The sequence below is a fragment of the Drosophila biarmipes genome, chromosome X, assembly GCF_025231255.1.
Source record: "Drosophila biarmipes strain raj3 chromosome X, RU_DBia_V1.1, whole genome shotgun sequence".
In the NCBI taxonomy this organism is placed as follows: domain Eukaryota; kingdom Metazoa; phylum Arthropoda; class Insecta; order Diptera; family Drosophilidae; genus Drosophila; species Drosophila biarmipes.
Window position 1 is genome coordinate 13,068,588 of NC_066611.1, and position 21,886 is coordinate 13,090,473.

The window sequence follows — 21,886 nt, forward strand, 5'->3', positions numbered from 1 at the left end:
TTTTTAAGTTTTAAAGGCCTACAAAATTCACTTCTTTTACTTTTGGCCTAATTTTTTTATACATTTACTAAGTTTGTAAATTTTTAAATTCTGTTATTTTTTATACATTTTTTTAACTTATTTAATAAGTTTATTTTGGATATTTTTTTTTGCCTTTTCAACATCGAAAAACTGAAGTAAAAAACCCAGAAAACTCTTTAGATATTTAACCTTTTTTAGGGCCGTTGTAAACCAAAATTTTACGTTTTTTGATTTACCTAATTCGTTTTTAAGTTATATTGATAATTATTTGTGCGGTCGTGTGTTATATACATTTTGGCATATTTTCAGTTAGTTTTAACTTGTATTTTTACCTATTTTTTAGGCGCGGTTACAGGTTTTTGTTTGTATTTTATTTCTTGTTAGTACACTGGCAAAAAAAGAATAAAACCAAAACCGCGGCATTGGCGCGTGCGAGCGAGATGGCGCGTGGGCGCGCGTGTTTACCGTTAGACGCGTGTGCCGCTAGTACCGTTACTGCTGCGCTTCCGTTTCCCCTAGCTTCAGCCGCGTGCTGCCAAACGACTCGTCCTGGTCGACGACATGCGTGCAAATAAACGAGAAAACGCCGAGCGATGCGCTGCGGGCTCCGGCTCACTCGACTCACTCGGCTCACTCGACTCACTCTGGTGTCCCCATGCCCAGCCCCACGTGCCCCCACGTGCCCCCACCAGTGCCCCGCATTTCACTCGTGCTTTTCTCCGAGCGAGCGCTCGTCCTCTCTCTCTCTGGGGGGAGAAACAGAGTGGCTGAGTTTCGGCTCAAATCGCATTTTATTGAGTGTGCTACACGGTGCTCTTTTTCGTCGTGTCCGTCTCCTCGAAGAAGAGCTCCAGCAGGTTCTTCTTCAGCAGCTGATCGCCGTCCAGGCGCTCGGGCCCCTTCCAGTGCAGCAGCGCCGGAATGCCGTCCACCGAGTAGGGCGGACTGCGGAACGGGTTGTCCTTGGCCATCCAGAACTCCCGGTTGCCCACGTCCACCACCAGGATGATGCTGTCCGCCGGGGCGTTGGAGCGGAAGGCGGTCATTATCGTGTCCTCGGCTGGAAGGCGGGATTACATATTGGGTTTTTTAGTATTTTAGAACATTTTAATAGCTATAAGAAGTACTCGTCACCTGGATAATTGGGTCTATGCAAGTTATAGATTTAAACAAAAATACTCCAATAACACGGCAGGAAAGTCCATGTTCTTTTGGGTAAATAACAACATTTAAAAAAAAAATATACATAGGATAAACTATACTCTGAACACTCGTTACCTATATAAAGTAGCTTTGCAGAGGAGTTCGTCACCTAGCCGTCTTAAGAAAAAGGAGTTTTAAAAATATACATTTAATTTCTTTGGTCTGGTACCTTTGGGAATCCACATCATCCCATGTTTAAGAAACACATTTTAAAACATGCTGTTATTTTAAAGAAATCTTTACATAAAATTATACATTATTATATTACATACTCAATGGAATTCGTCACCTAACAAAAATGTATACAAAAATTATGTACAGTCTAGTGGGAACTCGTCTCCCATAGGAACTAGCAGTGCAGGGGACTTCGTCACCAATATGTCACCTACTTATTAACAAAAATTTGTATCACATAAGATGTAGGGGAATTTGTCACTAAAAGAAGCTAGGAATGGGTCACAATTATACATTTATAAAATAACCTTCTAAGGAAATGGTCACCTATGGAAACTACACTGCAGGGGAATAAGTAACCTATACAAGTTGAATTACAGGGGAATTCGTCACTGCAGGGGAGTTCGTAACCTAGTTTTTAACAAAAAATGCATATAAAAATTCGGCATCTACATAAATGAGCTGAAAGTTCGTTCGACTGTAACCCTAAGGGACCTTCGTCACTTATATAAACTATCACTGCAGGGGAGTTCGTCACCAATTAACAATAATACTCTCTACATAAATGAGCTGAAAGTGCAGGGGAGTTCGTTACCTTTCGTCTGTAACCCTAAGGGACCTTCGTCACTTATATAAACTATCACTGCAGGCGAGTTCGTCACCCATTAACAATAATTTATGTAAAGTAACCCATGCTCTGGACCCTAAGGTGAGTTCGGCACCTACATAAATGAGCTGGAAGAGCGGGGAAGTCCGTCACATTTCGACTGTAACCCTAAGGGACCTTCGTCACTTATATAAACTATCACTGCATGGGAGTTCGCCACCAATTAACAATAATACTCTCTACATAAATGAGCTGGCAGTGCAGGAGAGTTCGTCACCTAAAGACCGTCACCCTAAGGGGCATTCGTCACCTATAGACTACCACTGCTGGGCAATTCGGCACGTACCCGCCACGCAGTCCGGGCACCAGCTGCGGCCCTGCTTGTCCTTCTCGCCGTAGAAGTAGATGTAGATGGGGCAGCGCTTGCTGTCGTAGAGCTTGAGGAGGTTCTCCATCTCCTTGAAGCCGCGTGCCGGCACGTATTCGGGCATTTCGATGCTGTGTCCCTGGGTCTAGGTCCTACTTCCGGAGTCTCGGGCGGCGGAGTGGCCGGTGTGCGCGTGAGTGGAGCTCCGGGAGATGGCGATTCGTGGCCACTGCGATTCCAATCTCCGATTGCGATTCCAATCTTATCTGGATCTTATCGCCGGCTCTTGTGCGTTGCTTAGCCGCCGCTTATCGGCCACCGGCGGGTATATCGGGCAATTGGGGCGCACAAAATCGCTGTTTTCAGTCTTTTTATGTTTTTTGTTGTTCTCTTTGTTTGCGGCTATCTCCGGCAGTGGCGGCATCCGGTTGTTTCAAAAATACCAAAGGAAACTCCGCAAGCGGTCACGCTGAACTATCAGGTGGGTGTCTCCGCTAATCCAGAAAATACCATGCCCTATATTACCTCGAAAAAATACCAGATTACACCGCTAGTGGTTTAACCTACTACACAGCGCTCTGAAAACAAGGTGAGTTCCCCATTTAAACGTCTCCTTGCAATCACTGAATCCCAAAAAATTCTGATGCACCCCCTTGCAAAAAATGAAAATTTTTTTCAAAGATTTAATTTTCCCCAAAGTGATGGGGATCGATAGCAGAGGTCGCCAGCTGCTCAAAACAGCAAGTCTTTTTGCTGTACGCCTTGATTTGGATAAAAAACCACTAAAAAATTACCATTTTTCGACAAACTCTGAATTTCAAAAAATTCTGATGCACCCCCTTGCAAAAAATGAAAAAATTTTTCAAAAATTAAATTTTCTCCAAAGTGATGGGGATCGATAGCAGAGGTCGCCAGCTGCTCAAAACAGTTTTTAGCTGTGCGCCTTATTTGGCTAAACTACGACTGAAAAACCGGAAGAAAAATCGTATTTTTGACAAAAATCTGGATATTGTATTTTTCGAAAAACTCTGAAAATTGCTTACATTTCAAATTTTTTGCCCTAACAAAAAATTGTACCCCTTTTTTGGAAATGGCATTTTTAAATGTTTCACAAGGAGGAAAGCTTATTTCGGCAAGCCGAAAATTTCACGCTCTGGTTCCCACTTTTCCAAATCCTCAGTTCTTAATACAACTATAACATATAACTTACCAATACTAAATATTAAATTATGTTACCAATACACATCCTAAGCTAAATGTATTATATATAACTTATATACTATTTAAAATATAAAGAAAATTGTTGTGAATGCTGACAGATTAGTTTGTTTTTATTGGCTCGCAAGGGAAGATGATCTACAATATATACTTGTGTACATATATGCATTGCATAATCAATTAAGAGAGGATTAAACAATGCTTTTAATTGTCCGATAAGTACGCAAAAAACAACATGATTAGAAGATAAAACATTTCTTTATTTTACTAAATTAAATTGTTATTATATCATCCTTATAAAACGATATAACAAAAAATTAGTAAACGAAAGAGAAGGTCAAGATCCTCCTGGTGAATTTCTATAAAATTTTTGAATGGTGGTGTGTTTGCATCAGTTTACAGAAATATATGCACATAAGGATATCGGAAAACATTGCCAACAGTACATAAAAAGAAATTAGCCAATTTACATTTCACCGTTCCACTAGAGACACTAAACTTAAGGGGTAACTAAAAATATTTAATTCACTAGGGTACTTACCTGAATAAGTTTTCGATGCTCTGAAGTCTTGAACGATGATCTCCGTATATACATCCTCCATATCTATCCATACATATCCTGTGATCTGTCCAAAAGCACCAACACACTCACAAACACTCGCTGGAACTTCCGGTCAACTGGTTTTTCGAGTGACCATAGCATACATTTTTATCTAGAAGTAGAAGAAGAAATCAATTTGTTATTAGCATTAGCAATGACGTGGCCAACTGTAAACTTTATAAATTTGCATAACAATCACGTGTTCAAGGTTATTTATACAACATAAAACATATCTTGTATGTTGTATGTTGAATGTTTTATGTTGAATGTTACATGTTGAATGTTACATGTTGAATGTTGTATGTTACATGTTGATTGTTACATGTTGATTGTTACATGTTGATTGTTACATGTTGAATGTTACACGTTGATTTATATATTGTGGCGACTTTAAATATTCAACTAACACCTAAATAAGGTTCCTACCTGGTCAGGATCACGATGCACTGCATCCTGGAGTCCAGTGCCACCTCCATATTGTCCATTGGTCTGTCCAAGAGCACTAACACACACACAAACACTCGTCGGAACTTCCGGTCAACTGACTTTTGGAGTGCCCATAGCCCACAGGTCATGCATTTTCGAGCTAGAACTAGTTGGGAATTATAAGCACCCACAGAAGAAATTAATTTGTAATTAATATTTTCGATGACGTGGCCATTGTAAAATTTTAATATTTCTCAATAATTGCTTATTTAAGGTTTTTTTACAACATCAGGCACTTAACATGTCTTAAGTTGTTAGTTGAATGTTTTATGTTGAATGTTGCATGTTACATAATAAATATAAATAGTTTAATTTTGCATATAAATATTACTTAATTGCATAATTTAATGTTATTTTTACAAGATCAATCATTTAACATTTCTTACTCTGTTAGTTGTATGTTTCATGTTGAATGTTCCATGTTAAATATACCTTAGTGGTGAAATACAAATATTCAATTGAACTCAAATAAGGTACAGTCCTGGAGAGGTTATCGATGCTCTGCATTCTGAAGACCAGTTCCTTCTCCGTATATATTCTTGATTTGGCTTAACTACCATGGAAAAGTCACTAAAACAAAAGTGAATTTTTCGTTAAAATCGAAATAAAAAAAATACTATGTACCCCCTTTCAAAAAATGAAATAATATCTCAAAAAATAAATTTTTCTTAAAGTAATTTTTGCCAAAATCGGAATCCTAAAAAGTTTTGGTTAATCCCCCAACAATAAAATGTGAGTTTTAAAAACCAAAAACAAAAGCCTAAAACTTCCAATAATATTTTTTCATTTCGGAAGTAGTCTGTTTTTCTTGTAGTTCTCTTTTGTCTCCAAGTGAATGAATTGCAATGGTGGGGTGAAAATTCTGCCTAATCAGAACTTACCCTGACACAATTTGCCGGTTCTCACAACTTGAACTTCGTTGGGGGTCGCTTTAGAGTTTGAGCGTAAAAAATGAGATCTTGAAAAAGTGCAAGTCAAGTGAAAAGTGGCCTATAAAATGGATGGTGCAAAAAGCGAAAGTATTCAGTGTGTTGGAGATAACAAGATGGGTAAGATCTGGGGTTTTACAATTTTGTTTTTCAAAAAGTGAAAAAAAAACAAACTTAATAAACATATTTTTTAATATTTTTCATAATATTACCTGTATATTTAAGCTACCTTTAAGTATTCCCTGCTGCTTTTCACGCTTCTGCTGGCCATCCATTTGGAGGCCTCGAAAATAGTCTACAAGAAGCCGCTCTACGGAAACGGAAATGCCATCAAGGATAAGCGTGTGAAAAGTAAGGCCATTAAACCGGAAACCACCACCATGAGCAGCACCAACACAACCACTCAGGAGAACATGCCCACCGCCGTGGAGTTCGTGATCATAACCACGCCCAAAAGCGAGTTGGAAACCCCTTCGGAACTGATGAGTAATGGTAGCAGTGGTATGACCACCACAGAATCGGGTGTCTTGGAGGTGGCCTACCCGGGGTCCGTGGAGGAATCCACGAGAGCCGGAGAATCATCCACCACACCGCCGATCACAACCACTACGAGCGGCAGTCTGGTCAGCACAATTCCCTCGCCGCCGATTCCAGGATCCTCGGCGGTGCCTTTCCAGCAGGACAATCAGCCGGTTCCCTGCACTTGTGGCGTCTTCCTCTCCTCGCAGATCCTCAATGGACTGCCCACGAAACCGCTGATCCACCAGGAACTGGATCGCGTGTTCCCCTGCAATGCCATCGGTAGCAAGCAGTGCCAGACTAAGTGTCTGGAGGCGGTGAGTACTGTTCAGTAAACAACTCCGAAAAAAGGTTGAAAAAATTTTAATTAATGTAGAATTATTTAATTAATTTGTCTTATAACTTAATTTTAAATTCTTGAAAACGTTTAATAATCAAGTAGAGCTTAAAAATCAACCAAAAACAGGTTCTTCAAATATTTTCCGAAACATTTATCTACTCCGAAAAATCTTTCGATATTTTAAACAGTCTCTAGTCCCAATTCTTTGTGTCAAAAAACGTTGGAAAGTCAATTAGGCGATTTAAAATCAACCAAAGAAGAGCATCTTAAATTCACTCCGAACACACATATTTACTCCTAAAAAAAATATAAATTCTTTGTGTCAAAAAACGTTAGGGAGTCAATTAGGCTATTTAAAATCAACCAAAGAAGAGTTCCTAAAATTTACTCCGAAACATATATTTACTCCTAAAAAATTATAAGCTTTGTGACACCGAAAAATGCATTATAGCAGTTCCTAAGCGATTTTCGTATCACGAATGCTGGTATACATTTTTTCTTATACAGTAAACACTCCCTAAACCTACCTATCACTTCCAGATCGTCCAGCATCTGCCCAACTCCGCAAATATCGTTTGCTCCGCCTTGGGTCACGACTGCCACAAGGAGCGCGCCTATTTGTTCATCAAGAACTGTCACAACCAGTGGGTTAACACCAACCTGCAGGCGGGCAGGGAGTACTGCTGTCGCGCTGGAGTGCCCTACCGGTGTCCTTTGATAGGTTAATGCTGTGGGTTTTCAATAAATGATTGATATGAAAAAAAAACATTATAATTTTTAAAAAAAGCGGCTGGGAAATGGTTGCACTACTAGTTATTTAAGTCAACATGTTACTTTTATTTAAAAAAAATCCCTTTTTTCTATGGGTGTCCTTCAATGGGTTAATTCTAGGGAGAGATAATAAATTATTGTTATTAAAAGTTAGAAGGTAAATTGGGAAATATTTTCAAGGCCAGCTATGAAGGGGTTTGGAAGGGCACAATTTAATTTTTTACATATATTTTTAAAAAAAATTTAGGATAACTTAATAAAAATATTTCCATATTTTTTGTTTTTGGTAAATGGTTTGGTTCCATGCTGAATTCTACTGTAAAGTATTTGTCCTGGCTAACCTGCACAAAAGTATTTTTATTCTGGTATTTTTTGAAGATAACAGTTCATTGGTGTTCTTTAGGGTATGCGTAATCAAAAAACCTGGTAACTCTGCGCACTCCAAAATAAATTATTTTATTAAATTGATAAAAATTAAGGAAACAAAGCCCCCCTTGGAAGACAACTCAGCCCCAGCAAGCAGGTAAGACACACAACCGACAGTGCGAAAATCCTTAAATCTAAATCAAATCCAAAATCGGCAGGTTTCTCCCCCAAAACTACCACTATGGTGTGCGTACCTTGCTTTATCATTCCACTGCTGCTGTACATCTGGCACAAGTTCATCCAGCCCATCGTGCTGCGCTACTGGAATCCCTGGGAGAAGAAGGACGCCGAGGGCAATGTGATCAAGAAGGGTCCCGACTTCCCCTTCGAGTGCAAGGGCGGCGTGTGTCCCTTCGTGCCGGGCTCCAAGAAGACCCCAGCCGCCGACAGTGATGCCAAGCAACCAGACGATCCTCACTCGACAACGAGTACAGTCGCAGCATCGGAGGCTGAAGAAACCAAAAAGGAAATCTAGTCGAAATTCCAGAAACACAAAACAATATCCTAATATGTAGTCTTTTTTTTTTGCTTGTCTGTAAGGAAAACCACGCACACAGCACACAAAAACCAATTCAACATCATGCGATGTGTGGTGGGCGGCGATGGGCTGGGGGGCGTGGCCCCGAGGGAACACTAAAAGCACTCAACGAGTAATTATCTTTAATTAAATGTACACCTTGACCACGCGAAAATGATGTTCTTTCCTTTGGGTTTACGTAGAGGTCAAAGGTTAACTTCACAGAGTTCCACTAGTTGAATTAGAAATATTTTATTTAACTCTATAAAATAGTATATTTTGTGTACTGCTTGGAGACCAACAGGTAAATCAATAAATTCTAAGGAATCTAAAGAATTCGCTGCTATTTCTGTTTAACCTCTAAGTATCTTTTGTAAACCAATCCCAAATGATTGTGCAAATAAAAACACCTTGTTTTTAAAATAATTATTTAATATTTATTGTTTATCTCAAAAAAGTTGGATTTTTGTTTTGCTGTCTTGCTGTTTAAGTTAGGAAAACAAATAATTTTACAATTTACACATTAAAAACTTACACGAAATATAGACGAAAGAAAGCATACCGTTCGAACTATAAATAGGGCAATCGCACAGGAAAGCCGCATCTGCGGACTTCCCAGTGTCCTTTTCTGTTGCATATTTTTTGAAAATATCTATTTATCAACTTAGATCTTAAGCGGGGCCTTATATATATAGAAAACTTGGCTGGTTACTGTCCTTTTTATTGTTTTTTCTTGTTTTTTTTTTTTATTTAGCATTATACTTTTCGTTGATTTTTGCATAATTTTTGCAATTTCTTTTGTTTTTGTCAACTTAATTCAAACAGTTATGAGAATCTTTTTACAGTTTAGCTTAGTCAATATGTAATAATACATAATAGTCATAATAATAATAATAAAAAAAAAAATGTTGGTGTAAAAAAAAGGTTTGATGCGGTGTACGTCTAACAATTTTGTTTATATAAGCACTTCAGTTTCGAAACCTACAGAACTACGAAATATATATATATTTGTATAGCATGTCGATAAAAACTTAGCCTGGACTTAGGGCCTAGTGATATAATGGTCGCTTACAACTACAAACTACAAATGTCCCACCAACGTTTGATCGATCGATCAGAATTTGCGCTAAGTTTAGTTTCTCGTCTCTCTGATTATGTTATATTATTTGTTGCGATTTTTGTTTTCTTTCTCTCTTTTCTTTTTTACTGGAAGCTCCGATGACGTTACGACAATAAAATAAAATGCGCCACAAAACGAGCTCTTAACTGGTATATCTATGAGTAGATATATATATATCTATAATATATATATGCGATCGGCGCACTGTACAACAAGCATTAAAATAATTTAAGTTACTACAATTTATGACGCTTCTTCCGCTAGAATTGCGTGCTTCGAACTAACATCTAAAACTTATAGACACACAAAAAAAATGTATAATAATAAGGTAAAAGTCGCGTGGAAAAATACATAATCGTAGGGATTAGAGAATTACATAATATAGCATTTTAGATAGAACGTAGCCGCGGACTCTTTAAGAGTCCCTCTGCTCCCATCCTTGGCAAACCATCCACAGTGTATACCCACTATCCACTATCCATTATCCACTATATGTCCAGACTCCGATCTAGGCCTATGGTCAAATGTAGATGGCCTCGGATCCCTTGTTGGCCTGATGGCCACCGGAGATGTAGAGATTGTTGGCCGCCGGCGACTGGACGCCCTCGCTCCAATCGGAATTCGATCGTGGCGAGGAGGAGGACCAGTGGCCGGGCGACTCCGGCGAAGGCGTCGGGTAGCTGTCCAGCGTCTGGACCAAATGCTGCGGCGTATGGCCGCCGGAATGCTGGCTCGGTGGCGTTAGGTACTGGTAGAAGGCCTGCTGGTTGTGCTGCGACGACGGCGACAGCATGTTGGTCGACGGCGACGAGCCGGACATCGAACTTTGTATCGAGGGCGGATTCATTTGACCCGAGTGAAATGAGTCTGTGGGCGGGAAAAGCAAAGGGGATTAGTATTTATACAGAGAGCAAGGGGAATTTCAAATCAATATCATCAAAATAGTTATAATGTTCTTTAAGATGAGCATTATATCAGTATTGCCTGGTTACCCACCCGGAGATCCACAAAATCCATTCAGGTCCAAGCCCGCTGAACCGAACTCCAGGCCTCCGAGCTGCTGCTGTTGCTGCTGCTGTTGCTGTTGCTGATGTTGCTGCTGCTGCTGTTGCTGCTGTTGCTGCTGCTGCTGCTGCTGCTGCTGGGGGGATAGCGTCTGCATTATTGCACTGCCTTTCGAGGATTGCGGCGGGGCGAGCATGATGCCCATGTCGCTGCCCGTCGGCGAGATGATGCCCAGGCTCACGGGCGAGTTCTGTGGCCCCTGGCCACCACCACCACCGCCGCCGCCGCCTCCTCCTCCTCCTGCGCCGCCGACGACGCCCCCTCCGTTGGCGCCGCCCAGCAGGCTGTTGAGATTGCTGCCACCGAACTGCTTCTGCTGGGTGGCATGCCTCATCGCCTGGATGTGGGTGGGCGAGGTGGGCAAACTGGGTCGCGACTTGGCAGGCGATGGAGAGCCTGAAATGGGGGAATACAAATAGAAATATTAATTAACAAAGAAACGGTATGGACATCTGATGGCAAACTCACCCAGGTAGGCGTGGGGCGAAAGCGCCAGGCTGCTCTGCACCGAGTGCGGCGGCGATTGGTTCGAGTACGGCGGACTGAGTCCCTGCTCGTGGCTGTTTCCGTTGCCGGCTCCGGTCAGTCCGCCCATTCCGCAGAGGCCGCCGGGCAGGACGCCGGGCCCGACTCCGTTCCGCTGGCCATTCCCATTCATCCCGAGTCCTTGGCCGTTGAGCAGCTCCTGCTGAAATGGCGAGCCCATCGAGTAGCCGTAGTTGTCCAGCTTGATCATGTCCAGGCCGTTGCCCTGCAGCGATTGCAGCGACTGCGCATTCTGGAATTTGAATAATAAAACATATTGTTAGTCACTAATGGTAATGGTACACAAAAATATGGAATATGATGTATGCATGTTGTACAAAGAACGCTTTAATCCCTGCAAATAAAATAAACCTGAAGAATTCGCGGTTTGCAGAAATAAAATATTTAAGTATATATAATAGAAAAAAATATTTTAATATATACAATATAAAAGAAAATATTGAAATATACATAAAAATATTTAAATACATATCAAAATGTAAAAAAAGTCATAATAATCCGAAAAAAACCTTCAGTCCCTGCAGCTACTTAGGTACAAGAAAATCTCAAGAATTCGCGGTTAGAATAAATAAAATAAAATAAATATATATAATATAAAAAAATATACATTTAAATTTATTTAATAAAATATAAAATATGTAAAAAAAAAACGTATTATACTAAAAGGCTTTAAAGTATTGTAAAAAAATTTCTTTCAGTCCCTGCAGTTACTTAGGTACAAGAAAATCTCAAGAAATCGCGGTTCGAATGGAAAGCAAAGGTTGTATTATCGTTTAGATATGAAAGTAAATAAAAAATATATATTATACATGTATATAAGAAATATTATGCTCTATAAAAATTGGGTCAGTTCTAATAGTACGAGAAAACCCCAAGAATTCGCGTTTAGAAGGAAAATCAAAATAGGTAACCTCTGGGTTTTCAAAACAAATCCCTCATATAATAAGCTTAACCTAACCCTTACTCAACATGCTTATTTCGTAAAAAACTAAAAAATGATGCTGAAGAATTCGCGTTTTACGTAATCACAGCCGCTTACCTTGATGCAATCCTCATAGCTCGGCGGCTGCTTGGCGCCCGTGTTCGGATTGCCGTTCGCCAGCGGGGCGGCCATCGCGTTCGAGTACATGGAGCTGGTGTCGTACGGACTGGGCAGACTGCCGCCCATGCCCACGCCCACCGGCGAGCCCTCCAGCTCGTGGGACATGGCCGCCACGGCTGCCGCTGCTGCCGCCGCCGCCGCGGCCGCTTGGGCCGCCGCATTCGATGGCGGCACTCCGGGCACTCCGGGCACACCCTGGACTCCCGTCAGCTGGCCGGGATTGAGGCCATTCAGATTGGCGGCCTTTTTTGAGGCCGCACTTGTCTTTTTTGAACTGGCCTTGCGTCGCAGACTGCCCGTGGCGTCGAGCCCGTTGTCGGGACTGCCCTCGATCAGCTTGGCCTTCTTGGCCGCCTTCTGCTTGGCCGTCTGGCTGCTCTGCTTGGCGCCGGGATTGCTGTTACCGTTGCCATTGCCCGCGGAGATTACGGTGGGCTGGGTGATCAGCTGCGGCTGCTGCTGGCCCGGCGGCGGGGATCCGATCATGGCCTGCGGCGTCATGCTCAGCATTTGCGGCGAGCGCGGCACATGCTCGTCCAGGAGGCGCACGATGTCGTGATGCAGTCGCTCGCTGGCCACGTCGCGTGGCAGTCGGTCCATGTGGTCGGTGATCTCGCGATTGGCAAAGTTGTCCAGCAGCGCCTTGCAGGCCTCGTAGCTGCCCTCGCGGGCGGCCAGGAACAGGGGCGTCTCATCCTTGTCGTCCTGGGCATCCCGATTGGCATGGTGCATCAGCAGGATGTTCACCGCCTCCGTGTTGTTCACGGCCGCTGCCCAGTGCAAAGCCGTCTTGCCCGAGTTGTCAGCCGCATTGATGTCCGCATCGGCGGTTATCAGGTCCTCCACCATGCCCTCGATGGCCAGACGAGCGGCCAGGATCAGTGGGGTGGTGCCGTCGTGCATCCTGGCATTCAGATTGGTGGCCCTGTTCCTCAGGAGAATCTGGAACACGCCCATGGCATCGGCCGCCACGGCGGCGTGCAGTGGTGTCCTGCCCGTGTTGTCCTGGCAATTGGCATCCGCTCCGGCATCCAGTAACCTCTTGGCCGCATCCGCTCGAGCGAAGCGCGCCGCCAGATGCAGCGATGTCTCGCCCGTCTTGTCCATGGTGGCATTCAGCTCGGCTCCCTGGGCCAGCAGATCCGAGATCACCTGCGCCGTGCTGTCCTCATTGTTCTCGATGTCCTCGCCGGTGTCCAGGCCGCCACCGCGCACGGCGGCAATCATGAGGGGCGTCAGGCCACAGGGTCCGCGGGCATCCACGTCGTGCTTGCCGCCATCCTGGTGAGCCGGCGGCGTCATAATTGCCCTCACATCGGCCACATCCAGATGGGCCTGCGACCACACCCGCTGATCCGCCTCCTCGTACTCGCTGACCATGGTGTGATCACTGGCATAGCCACCGTTGTTGCCCAGGCCCACCACCGAGACGGGATCACTGCGCTGCCGCTTGGGCAGCGGCATGTCCGACTCGTCATCCGACCAATGGGCACCGGGCTGACCCACGCCCTGCGACTGCAGGGCCACCTGCTTGTTGAGGTTCCTCATCTCCTGGCCGTGGGGGTCTCGCCTCCTGCGCGACATCACCGCCGCCGGTGCTCGGAATCCCTCGGGGAACCAGGTCACGCCATGGGCCCGCTTCCGCTGCGTGCTCAGCACCATGCCCAGGAAGGCCAGTGCCAGGATGACCAGTATGATGCCGGTGATGACGTACTTCACATTCGCCGGCGGCTCACCCGTATCGCCGGGATTCTCCACGGCCCGCACACTGTGTATCTGGAAGTCGTTCCGCAGCTGATGCTTGGCCGCCGTGGCAGCCAGGAATTCGGCCGCCTCCACGGCATGGGTGAAGCACTCCGTGCACTTCCGGTTGTCGATCTCCAGATGCACTTGGATGCCCGTCTGGTAGGCCTGCGTGGTGTAGATGATCTTGTTCTTGCGCGCAAAGTCCGTGTCCTCGATCTCCGGCACCGGCTGGTTGTCCTTCCACTTGAAGATCATGTCATTGCCCAGGGCGTCCTTCTTCAGCCGGACCGTCGTCCGCAGCATGTGGCTCATGTTGCGCAGAAACTGCGCCTGAATCTCACGGAACGCCTCCACGTTCATCAGCATCACCACGGACATGGCACCCTCGGCCAGCACCGGCGACTGGGTCTTGTTCTCGCAGTCCAGGCCATCCCAGCTGCACTCGGCGTTGTTGCAGCCGTAGTCGCAGTAGCCATCGCCGTAGTGCTTCTGGCAGTAGGCGTCGAAGAGGCTGTCGCAGCTCTTCAGCTTCCGCTCGCAGTCGTGGCCATCGTAGTGGCAGGCGGCGTTGTTGCACTCCTCGTTGCACTTGCCGTTCTTGAACTTGTTCCAGCACTCGTTGGCCGTGCAGTTGGCCCACGGATTGATGCCCAGGGAGCAGTCGTTGCCATCGAAGTTGCACGCATAGGTGTTGCAGTCCGCATCGCAGATGCCATTGCCCTGCTTCTCGGTGCAGCCGCGCTTGTCGCACATGGCCCTCTGCTGCTCCAGGTCGACGGCATAGCGATCGTTGCCCGCCCCCGAGCCACCGTTCCAGCCCGGGTAGCTGGCATCGTAGATGTCGCATCGCTTGCCCTTCCACTTGCTCGGGCAGAGGCACTCGTAGTCGCCCAGCAGATCCTCACAGGCGGCGCCCTGGGCACAGGGATTGGGGGAGCACTCGTCCAGGGTATCGATCTCGCAGTGCTCGCCTAGGGTGCCCCGGGGGCACTCGCACCTGTAGCCGAAGCCCTCGTCGGCCACCACACAGTTGCCCACCCGGCAGGGATTCGAGTCGCAGTCCTGGCCGCTCAGCTCACAGTTCTTGCCGTAGAAGCCATTGTTGCAGATGCAGTGGTGGCCGCTCTGGCGGATGTTGCAGTTGCCGCCGTTCTGGCACGGGCTCTGGGCGCAAAAGTCCACTTTGTGCTCGCAGTGGCGTCCCATGTGGCCGGGCCGGCAGTTGCAGTGATAGTTGTTGACCAACTGGACGCAGTCCAGGGTGCCGGCATTGGAGCACGGGTTGCTCAGGCACTCGTTGATGTCACCCTCGCAGCGGGCACCCACGAAACCAGGCTGGCAGACGCACTCGAAGCCCCCAACGCGATCGATGCAACTGCCATTGTTGTGGCAGGCTCCGGGCTTGCAGTCGTCCTTGTTGATCTCACAGATGATGCCCACCGTGCCGGGGGGACAGCTGCAGCTGAAGTTCATCACGCGGTCGTGGCAGGTGCCGCCGTTCTGGCAGGGATTCGGGGCACAATCGTCGATGTTCAGTTCGCAGTTCTGGCCCTGGAAGCCCTGGCGACAGATGCACTCGTAGGCGCCGATCAGATCCCGGCAGGTGCCGCCATTCTGACACGGTTGCGACTGGCACTCGTCGATCTCCTTCTGGCAGTAGCTGCCCGCATATCCCTGCGAGCAGTAGCACACATGGCTGTTGCCGTAGTCCTTGCACGTACCATTGTTGCACAGCTGCCGCAGGCTCAGACCCTTCCGATCAGCCGCATCCTGGCAGGAGATGGTCTGCACATCGCACAGCTTGCCCGTCCATCCGGCGGAGCACTTGCAGCTGAACTGATGCTTCATCTGGCTGCAGGTGGCTCCGTTCTCGCAGGGCGATTGGCCGCACCAGTCCACGTACTCGGAGCACTGCTTGCCCGTGAAGCCGCTGGGACAGTGGCAGGTGTACTCATCCCGCTGCTCATGGCAGGTGGCCCCATTCAGGCAGGGATTCGAGTCGCACTTATTCAACTTGTACTGGCAATTGGCGCCGGAGAAGCCGGCCAGGCAGCTACAGTTGTAGCCATTGATGCCGTCAATGCAACTGCCGCCGTTCAGGCAGGAGCTCTCCGTGCAGTCCTCGTCGTTCGTCTGGCAATTGATGCCGGAGAAGCCCAGCGGGCAGGTGCAGGTGTAGCTGTTCACATACTGGCTGCACGTGGCCCCATTCTGGCAGGGCTGGCTGAGGCACTCGTTGATGTCCGTCTCGCAGTGCTTGCCATCGAATCCGTCCACGCACAGGCAGCTGTAGTCACCGATCCCGTCCAGGCAGGTGCCGCCATTCTGGCACGGAAAGGAGGCGCAGTCGTCCGTGTTGATGGCACAGTCCCTGCCCTCGTAGCCCTTGGTGCAGAGGCACCTGTACGAGCCGGGCACATTCAGGCAGCTGGCCCCGTTGCGGCAGGGCGAGCTCAGGGAGCACTCGTCGATGTCCTCGTCGCAGTAGCGACCCGTGTAGCCCAGCTTGCAGGTGCACGAGAAGTCCAGGAAGTTGGAGCTGGGCGTGCACTTGGCCTCGTTCTTGCACCGATTGCTGGCGCAGGGATCCATTTTGCTCTCGCAATCGCGTCCCGTGAAGGGCACCTTGCAGACGCACTTGTAGCCGTTGACCTTGTCGATGCAGGTGCCACCGTTGCCGCAGGGATTGGTCACACAATCGTCGATATTGGTCTCGCATTTCTGGCCCGTATAGCCGGGCATGCATTGGCAACTGAAGGCGTTGAGCTTGTCGTAGCAGGTGCCGCCGTGCTGGCAGGGATTGCTGCTGCACTCGTCGATGTCCAGTTCGCAGCGCTTGCCCGTGTAGCCGGGCGGGCAGTGGCAGATGAACTCGTTGATGCCGTCCTCGCAGCGGCCCTCGTTCACGCACGGATTGGAGGCGCACTCGTCCACATCGCTGAGGCAGTGGGCGTCGTAGAAGCCGCGTGGGCACTCGCACTTGTAGCCGTTCACCTGGTCGATGCAGACCCCGTTGTTGGCACACGGACTGCTGATGCACTCGTCCACGTTCTTCTCACAGTGCTGGCCGGTGAAGCCGGGCACACACTGGCACTTGTACGAGTTGATGCCATCGATGCAGGTGGCCCCGTTGTTGCAGGGATTGCTGTGGCACTCGTTGACATTCACCTCGCAGTTCTTGCCGCTGGTGCCCGCCTGGCACTGGCAGTAGTAGCTGCCCACCCGGTCCTGGCAATGGCCATCGAACTGGCAGGGATTCGATTCGCACTCGTTGATCTGCTTCTGGCATATGTAGCCCTCGTAGCCGGGATCGCAGAGGCACTTGAAGCTGTTCACGTCGTCGATGCACTTGCCCCGATGGCAGGGATTCGAGTCGCAGTCGTTGATGTTGATCTCGCAGCTGGTGCCCGTGTAGCCCGGCGGACACTCGCAGCTGTAGCCGGCAATGGAGTCATGGCAGATGCCGCGATTCCGGCACGGCTGCGACTGGCAGTCATCGATGTTGATCTGACACCGGGCGCCGGTGAAGCCCAGGGCACAGCTGCACTTAAACCCGTTGATCTTGTCGTGGCAGGTGCCGTCGTTCAGGCAGGGATTCGACTGGCACTCGTCGATGTCGATCTCGCACTGGGTGCCCGTGAAGCCGGGCATGCAGACGCAGCGGAAGGTGCCCGGATCGTCCAGGCAGGAGCCCTCGTTCTGGCACGGATGTGACTCGCACTCGTTGATGTTCGTCTCGCAGCGCGGACCGGTGAATCCCTGCGAGCAATTGCAGCGATAGCTGCCGGGCGTATTCACGCATATGCCATTGTGTTCACAGGGCGATCCCTGGTCGCATTCGTCAATGTCCTCGGAGCAGTCGACGCCCTTGTAGCCGGTGGCACAGGAGCAGGCGTAGGACCCATTGATCGGACTCGTGTCGCATATGGCGTCCGCATGGCAGGGATTCGAGGTGCAGGCATCGTCCAGGTGGCACAGCAGCCCCGTCTTTCCCTTGGTGCACTGGCAGTAGAAGCTGCCGACGCCATCGATGCACGTGGCCCCGTAGAAGCAGGCCGCCTGCTTGCAGTCATCCGTGTTGTTGCTGCAGTCCAATCCCGCCCAGCCGTTCACGCAGATGCAGCTGTAGGAGCCGTGGGTGTTCGTGCAGGTGGCTCCGTTCTGGCACACCGGATGATCCCGCTGGGCGCACTCGTCCACGTCGTCCTGGCAGAACTTGCCCGTGAAGTTCGGCGGACAGCGGCAGGTGTAGTCCGAGATGCCGTCGATGCAGGTGCCTCCGTTCTGGCAGAGATGCCCCAGGCAGTCGTCGAAGTTCTGCTCGCAGTTCTTGCCCTCGAAGCCTGCAAGATGGGGCACACCATTAGTTGGGGTAATTTAGGGGTAGGTGCTATAATAATATATTACTAAAATATTACTAAAATAATTCATCTATAGTTTTGTATTTCCTTCAGGAAACCTCAAAAAATATTAAAATTATTTAACCAATTCTGAGTGAGTTCTATTACCATCCAACTAATTTATGTATTCTTAAAAAATACTAAAAAATTGGAACCAATTCTGAATGAGTTCTATTACCATCCAACCAAATTTCATATTCGTACCTTGTTGGAAAATAGGTGTAAGCTCACAAAAATTTAAATATAATTTAAAAAATGCTCTTATATTAAACACATTGTCATTGTCATCAAAGATGTGGTCGATATGATCTGGAATGTTAGTATAGTAGGTCTGATACCATAATTTTAAAAGTCATATTAAAAGCCAAAAAACGGTATTGAAAACTCTAATATCAAATACAATATCCATTATAAGTCATATTCTTCTTCAACTAATTTATTTAATTAAAAAATGACCATTAGAAATCGAATTTTAAAATCTATATCATGACATCATTAATTTTTAGTATATCGTATTTTTTAAATGTTTTCTTACAACAAAAAAAAAATCTCATTCAAGAAAATAAGAGAAAATTATTGATCAGCTACTAGATTCCAGTTCGATCCTTTTGATCCTGGACGAACGGTATTCAAGAAGAGAGAGAAAATAATTGAGCTAGCTACTAGTTTCCAGTTCGATCCTTTTGATCCTGGACGAACGGTCACACTTGAGCGCATCTGTTCTATTTTCTCCCTCCCCTCGCGCACTCTAGCCCCGTCCCGCTCTCACCCACTGTGCAGTGGAGTGCATAAACAGATTTATGGCAACATCATAAAAATGCTTCAATAATAAACGTTTACACAGCAACAACACAAAAAGTGGTTGAGGGACCAACAACAACACCAAGAAGAGGAAGAGCGAGTGTGCGAAGGAGACGAACAAAAGGAATAGGCCGCTTAGAGTTGTTGTTGCTCTGCAGCTGTGCTGCACATGTTTGTTTCTCAGGGAGCGGAAGAGAGAGAGGGAGAGAGCGAGCAGAAGGAGAGCAGATCTCTCTACACCGTTGCGCATGCGCTTCTAGGCTTAGTGTTGCGGTTTCGGCCATTTTCCCGCCAAACCGGGCTACCTTATTTTGTCACGCTTATGTTGAGCTTAAGATGGCTATTTTCTCCAAGCACTCAAAGCTGGCCAGCTGGCAGCACTGGTGCGCATGCGAAGCGAATGGGCAAACAAAGTGTAACGTGGAAACAGACAAGGCAAGGCAAAAAGCGCGCAGACGCACACACACAGCACTTACACAAGCAAACAACAAACAAACACACAAACAGCAGGGGCAAATGTTAATAATATTGAATACTTTATAATAATTGTAATAAGAATTTTTGGAAAATTGTTTCTTAATTATTTCTGTGCGTTAAAAATAGTAACAGGAATATTTTGAAAATTGTTTTTTAATTATTTCTGTGCTTTAAACATTTATAATAAAAAAGAGGAATCTATAACTTTCAAAAACATTTGTTTTAAATTTATAATCTATTTATAATAAGTGAAGTATTTCAATTAAAAATCAGCTCTTCAAAAATGCATTATTTCAATTTGGTTATATTTTATAGTTAAGTGACTTGCTCCATTTGTGCGCCCCTGGGTGTGCCAGCATACATGTGGCCACTCACACACACACAGCAACAACATGTCTTTCGTTGTTCTTTCCCACGGTCTCATATCTTGCCCCAAGCCTCTGCCTCTGCCGCGGCCGGCGTCTCTGCCGCAGTCGGCGTCGCTGTCGCGGTCAAACTATCTCGAATGCGCGCCAAGCCATCGCCCCTCTCGCTCGCACGCGCCGTGCCACGCCACACTCAGCCGCCGTCCCTGTCGCACAACAATGGAAAAATGCCGTTTATGCTTCATTTTTTCGCTCTCTTCTGGCTCTCCCGATCGAGTTTTTGGACTTCGTTCATTGCGCTTTACTTTTCTTGGTCTGTGTGTGAGTTGGAGGAATTAAATCGCATTTTATGTGCCTGCAATGGTATTTTTTTTTATTTTTTAGAAAGAGCGCTCTCTCACTCTCTCGCTCGCGCCCACGAGATTTGCGTTTTTTTAATGGATTTTCTTGCTTGGTCGGTTTTTTTTTTATTCCATGCCACAAAAGAAGGGCCACACATACAAATGCACAAAAATATGCATGCGTGTGCGGTAGTTATTATTATTTTATTTATTATTTGCAACTGCAACTTGTTGCAGGAAAACAAACAAAAAGGAAAAAAATTAAAAAAAAAAAAATTTCCTTGAAAGTGACATTTTAAGTGTACCCGAACCCATACGCCTTTTGTCTTACAATTAAAAATAAACCAAGCCCAATGAGATGGAGCATATGCAACATAACAACCACATATGTTTTATGTTCGTTGCACTTTTTCCAAGTCACCCAGTCACTTAGTGACCGCACTTTGAACTCTAATCCTGGAAGAACTATTCGAATCCCAATATCCAAGCCAACCAACTATTACCATACTTCAGAATTCTAAAAAAATATGAAATATGATCTGTTTTTATGTTATATTCTCTTTTTATCTTTATATCTATATTATCTTTTGTTATTTACCGAATTCCTATAACTTTTTTTCTTTTTATAAAAAAAAAATTTTCAAATATGTTTAATATTTCGTGTTAGATATTACGGGCTTTCATTATATATATATTGTTCTCATAGCTTCATCGTTTATCGATCCCTAATTCCCACTTTTGGGCTTTCCACATAAAAATTCCAAAGTAGGATCCTATCAAATCCACTGGATAATGCAGAAATTTTTTTCCTCCCATTTTTTACTTTATCCCTCCGTTTCTACATCAGCTTTTTAACCTTCTGTCGCCAATTGTCGCCCATTCAGTGGTTTTTCTTATTGTAATTTTGTATTCATCATGTAAACTGCTTGCGTTGCATTTAAGCCCACATGTGCCAGTGTGTGTGTGCAATTTTCAATTAATTCATTTCAATTGATGCGAATTGCACACGACAATTTGCAAGCTGCACAAACTGCAGCGAGGGGAGCTAAAACAATTTGATAAGCCTTGCACTGTGTGTCTGGCCTTTTAATTGCGCCCAATCAAAAATTCTAATGAGGCAGCAAACCCAAATGGAGCCTTCGAAATAGATCGGATCAACTAGGGATCGTGTGAAAAGGGGATTAAGACAGGAGCTTACAACATTTATTGCTCTGGGAAATGTGAACTTTCGGAAAGAGCAAACGGGTGTTGGGGTATCTGGAGGTAAAGTACAGACCTTGCTTAGAAATCCCATTAGAAATCTAGCTGTTGACCTATGCTAACTTGGGTTGTACTGCTTGTACTGCTACGATTTTTGGTACTTAGTATGATTACGGATAGTTCGTTCGGTTAAAATAAAAACCATCTATTGGAACTACAAAAAATAAAAAATTTTAAAGAACCCTAGTAAAAAAAATCTATAACATAAAAAATGACATAATTGGTAGTTTCGAGTACCCTCATATCACAACTAGAATTATTTTCAAGCTTCATTTGCTTTTCGGAATGCTTTTAAAGATCGTGTGAAAGTGTGACCAAAGCAGGCATTTGCAATATTTATTGCACTGGGAAATGTTATAACGCCTTTTTCGCACTCTGTGGTTGTTGTTTTTTCGAACCTAAGTTTTTGGCTAATGTTGAGCAATTCCAACCGAATTACAACAGCCAGCGAACAACGAAGCCGACACGACACGAATCGCCCTGT

At 46.0% G+C, this 21,886-nt stretch overlaps 4 protein-coding genes and 1 long non-coding RNA gene across 5 annotated transcripts in view; 2 read left to right on the forward strand and 3 right to left on the reverse strand.

The window, feature by feature from the left end:
* Positions 1 to 789: 789 nt before the first annotated feature.
* LOC108025604 (thioredoxin domain-containing protein 17) lies at positions 790 to 2,805 on the reverse strand. The gene is made up of 2 exons (XM_017096139.3): positions 2,352 to 2,805; positions 790 to 1,081 (listed from the first exon to the last, which is right to left on the reverse strand). Exons 1-2 carry the CDS (start codon positions 2,494 to 2,496, stop codon positions 825 to 827), a joined length of 402 nt encoding a protein of 133 aa, XP_016951628.1. The 5' UTR covers positions 2,497 to 2,805; the 3' UTR covers positions 790 to 824.
* A 1,146-nt stretch (positions 2,806 to 3,951) lies between these two features.
* LOC127012507 (uncharacterized) lies at positions 3,952 to 4,712 on the reverse strand. Its single transcript, XR_007766003.1, has 3 exons — positions 4,618 to 4,712; positions 4,132 to 4,303; positions 3,952 to 4,074 (listed from the first exon to the last, which is right to left on the reverse strand). It is a non-coding gene; the product is annotated as an uncharacterized LOC127012507 (long non-coding RNA).
* Positions 4,713 to 5,681: 969 nt separating this feature from the next.
* Positions 5,682 to 7,230, forward strand: LOC108025678 (follicle cell protein 3C-1). The gene is made up of 3 exons (XM_017096215.3): positions 5,682 to 5,726; positions 5,832 to 6,442; positions 7,006 to 7,230. Exons 1-3 carry the CDS (start codon positions 5,723 to 5,725, stop codon positions 7,189 to 7,191), a joined length of 801 nt encoding a protein of 266 aa, XP_016951704.3. The 5' UTR covers positions 5,682 to 5,722; the 3' UTR covers positions 7,192 to 7,230.
* Positions 7,231 to 7,633: 403 nt separating this feature from the next.
* On the forward strand, positions 7,634 to 8,605 carry LOC108025737 (UPF0729 protein CG18508). Its single transcript, XM_017096325.3, has 2 exons — positions 7,634 to 7,759; positions 7,821 to 8,605. Exon 2 carries the CDS (start codon positions 7,844 to 7,846, stop codon positions 8,135 to 8,137), a length of 294 nt encoding a protein of 97 aa, XP_016951814.1. The 5' UTR covers positions 7,634 to 7,759; positions 7,821 to 7,843; the 3' UTR covers positions 8,138 to 8,605.
* Positions 8,606 to 8,879: 274 nt separating this feature from the next.
* Positions 8,880 to 21,886, reverse strand: part of LOC108025736 (neurogenic locus Notch protein) — a 42,159-nt gene continuing 29,152 nt past the window's right edge. The window contains exons 6-9 of the mRNA XM_017096324.3: positions 11,950 to 18,101; positions 10,833 to 11,142; positions 10,296 to 10,760; positions 8,880 to 10,166 (exon numbers count right to left, since the gene is read on the reverse strand). Coding sequence (XP_016951813.2) covers positions 9,820 to 10,166; positions 10,296 to 10,760; positions 10,833 to 11,142; positions 11,950 to 18,101 — 7,274 coding nt within the window. The 3' untranslated portion in view covers positions 8,880 to 9,819. The remainder of the gene's footprint in view (positions 10,167 to 10,295; positions 10,761 to 10,832; positions 11,143 to 11,949; positions 18,102 to 21,886) is intronic.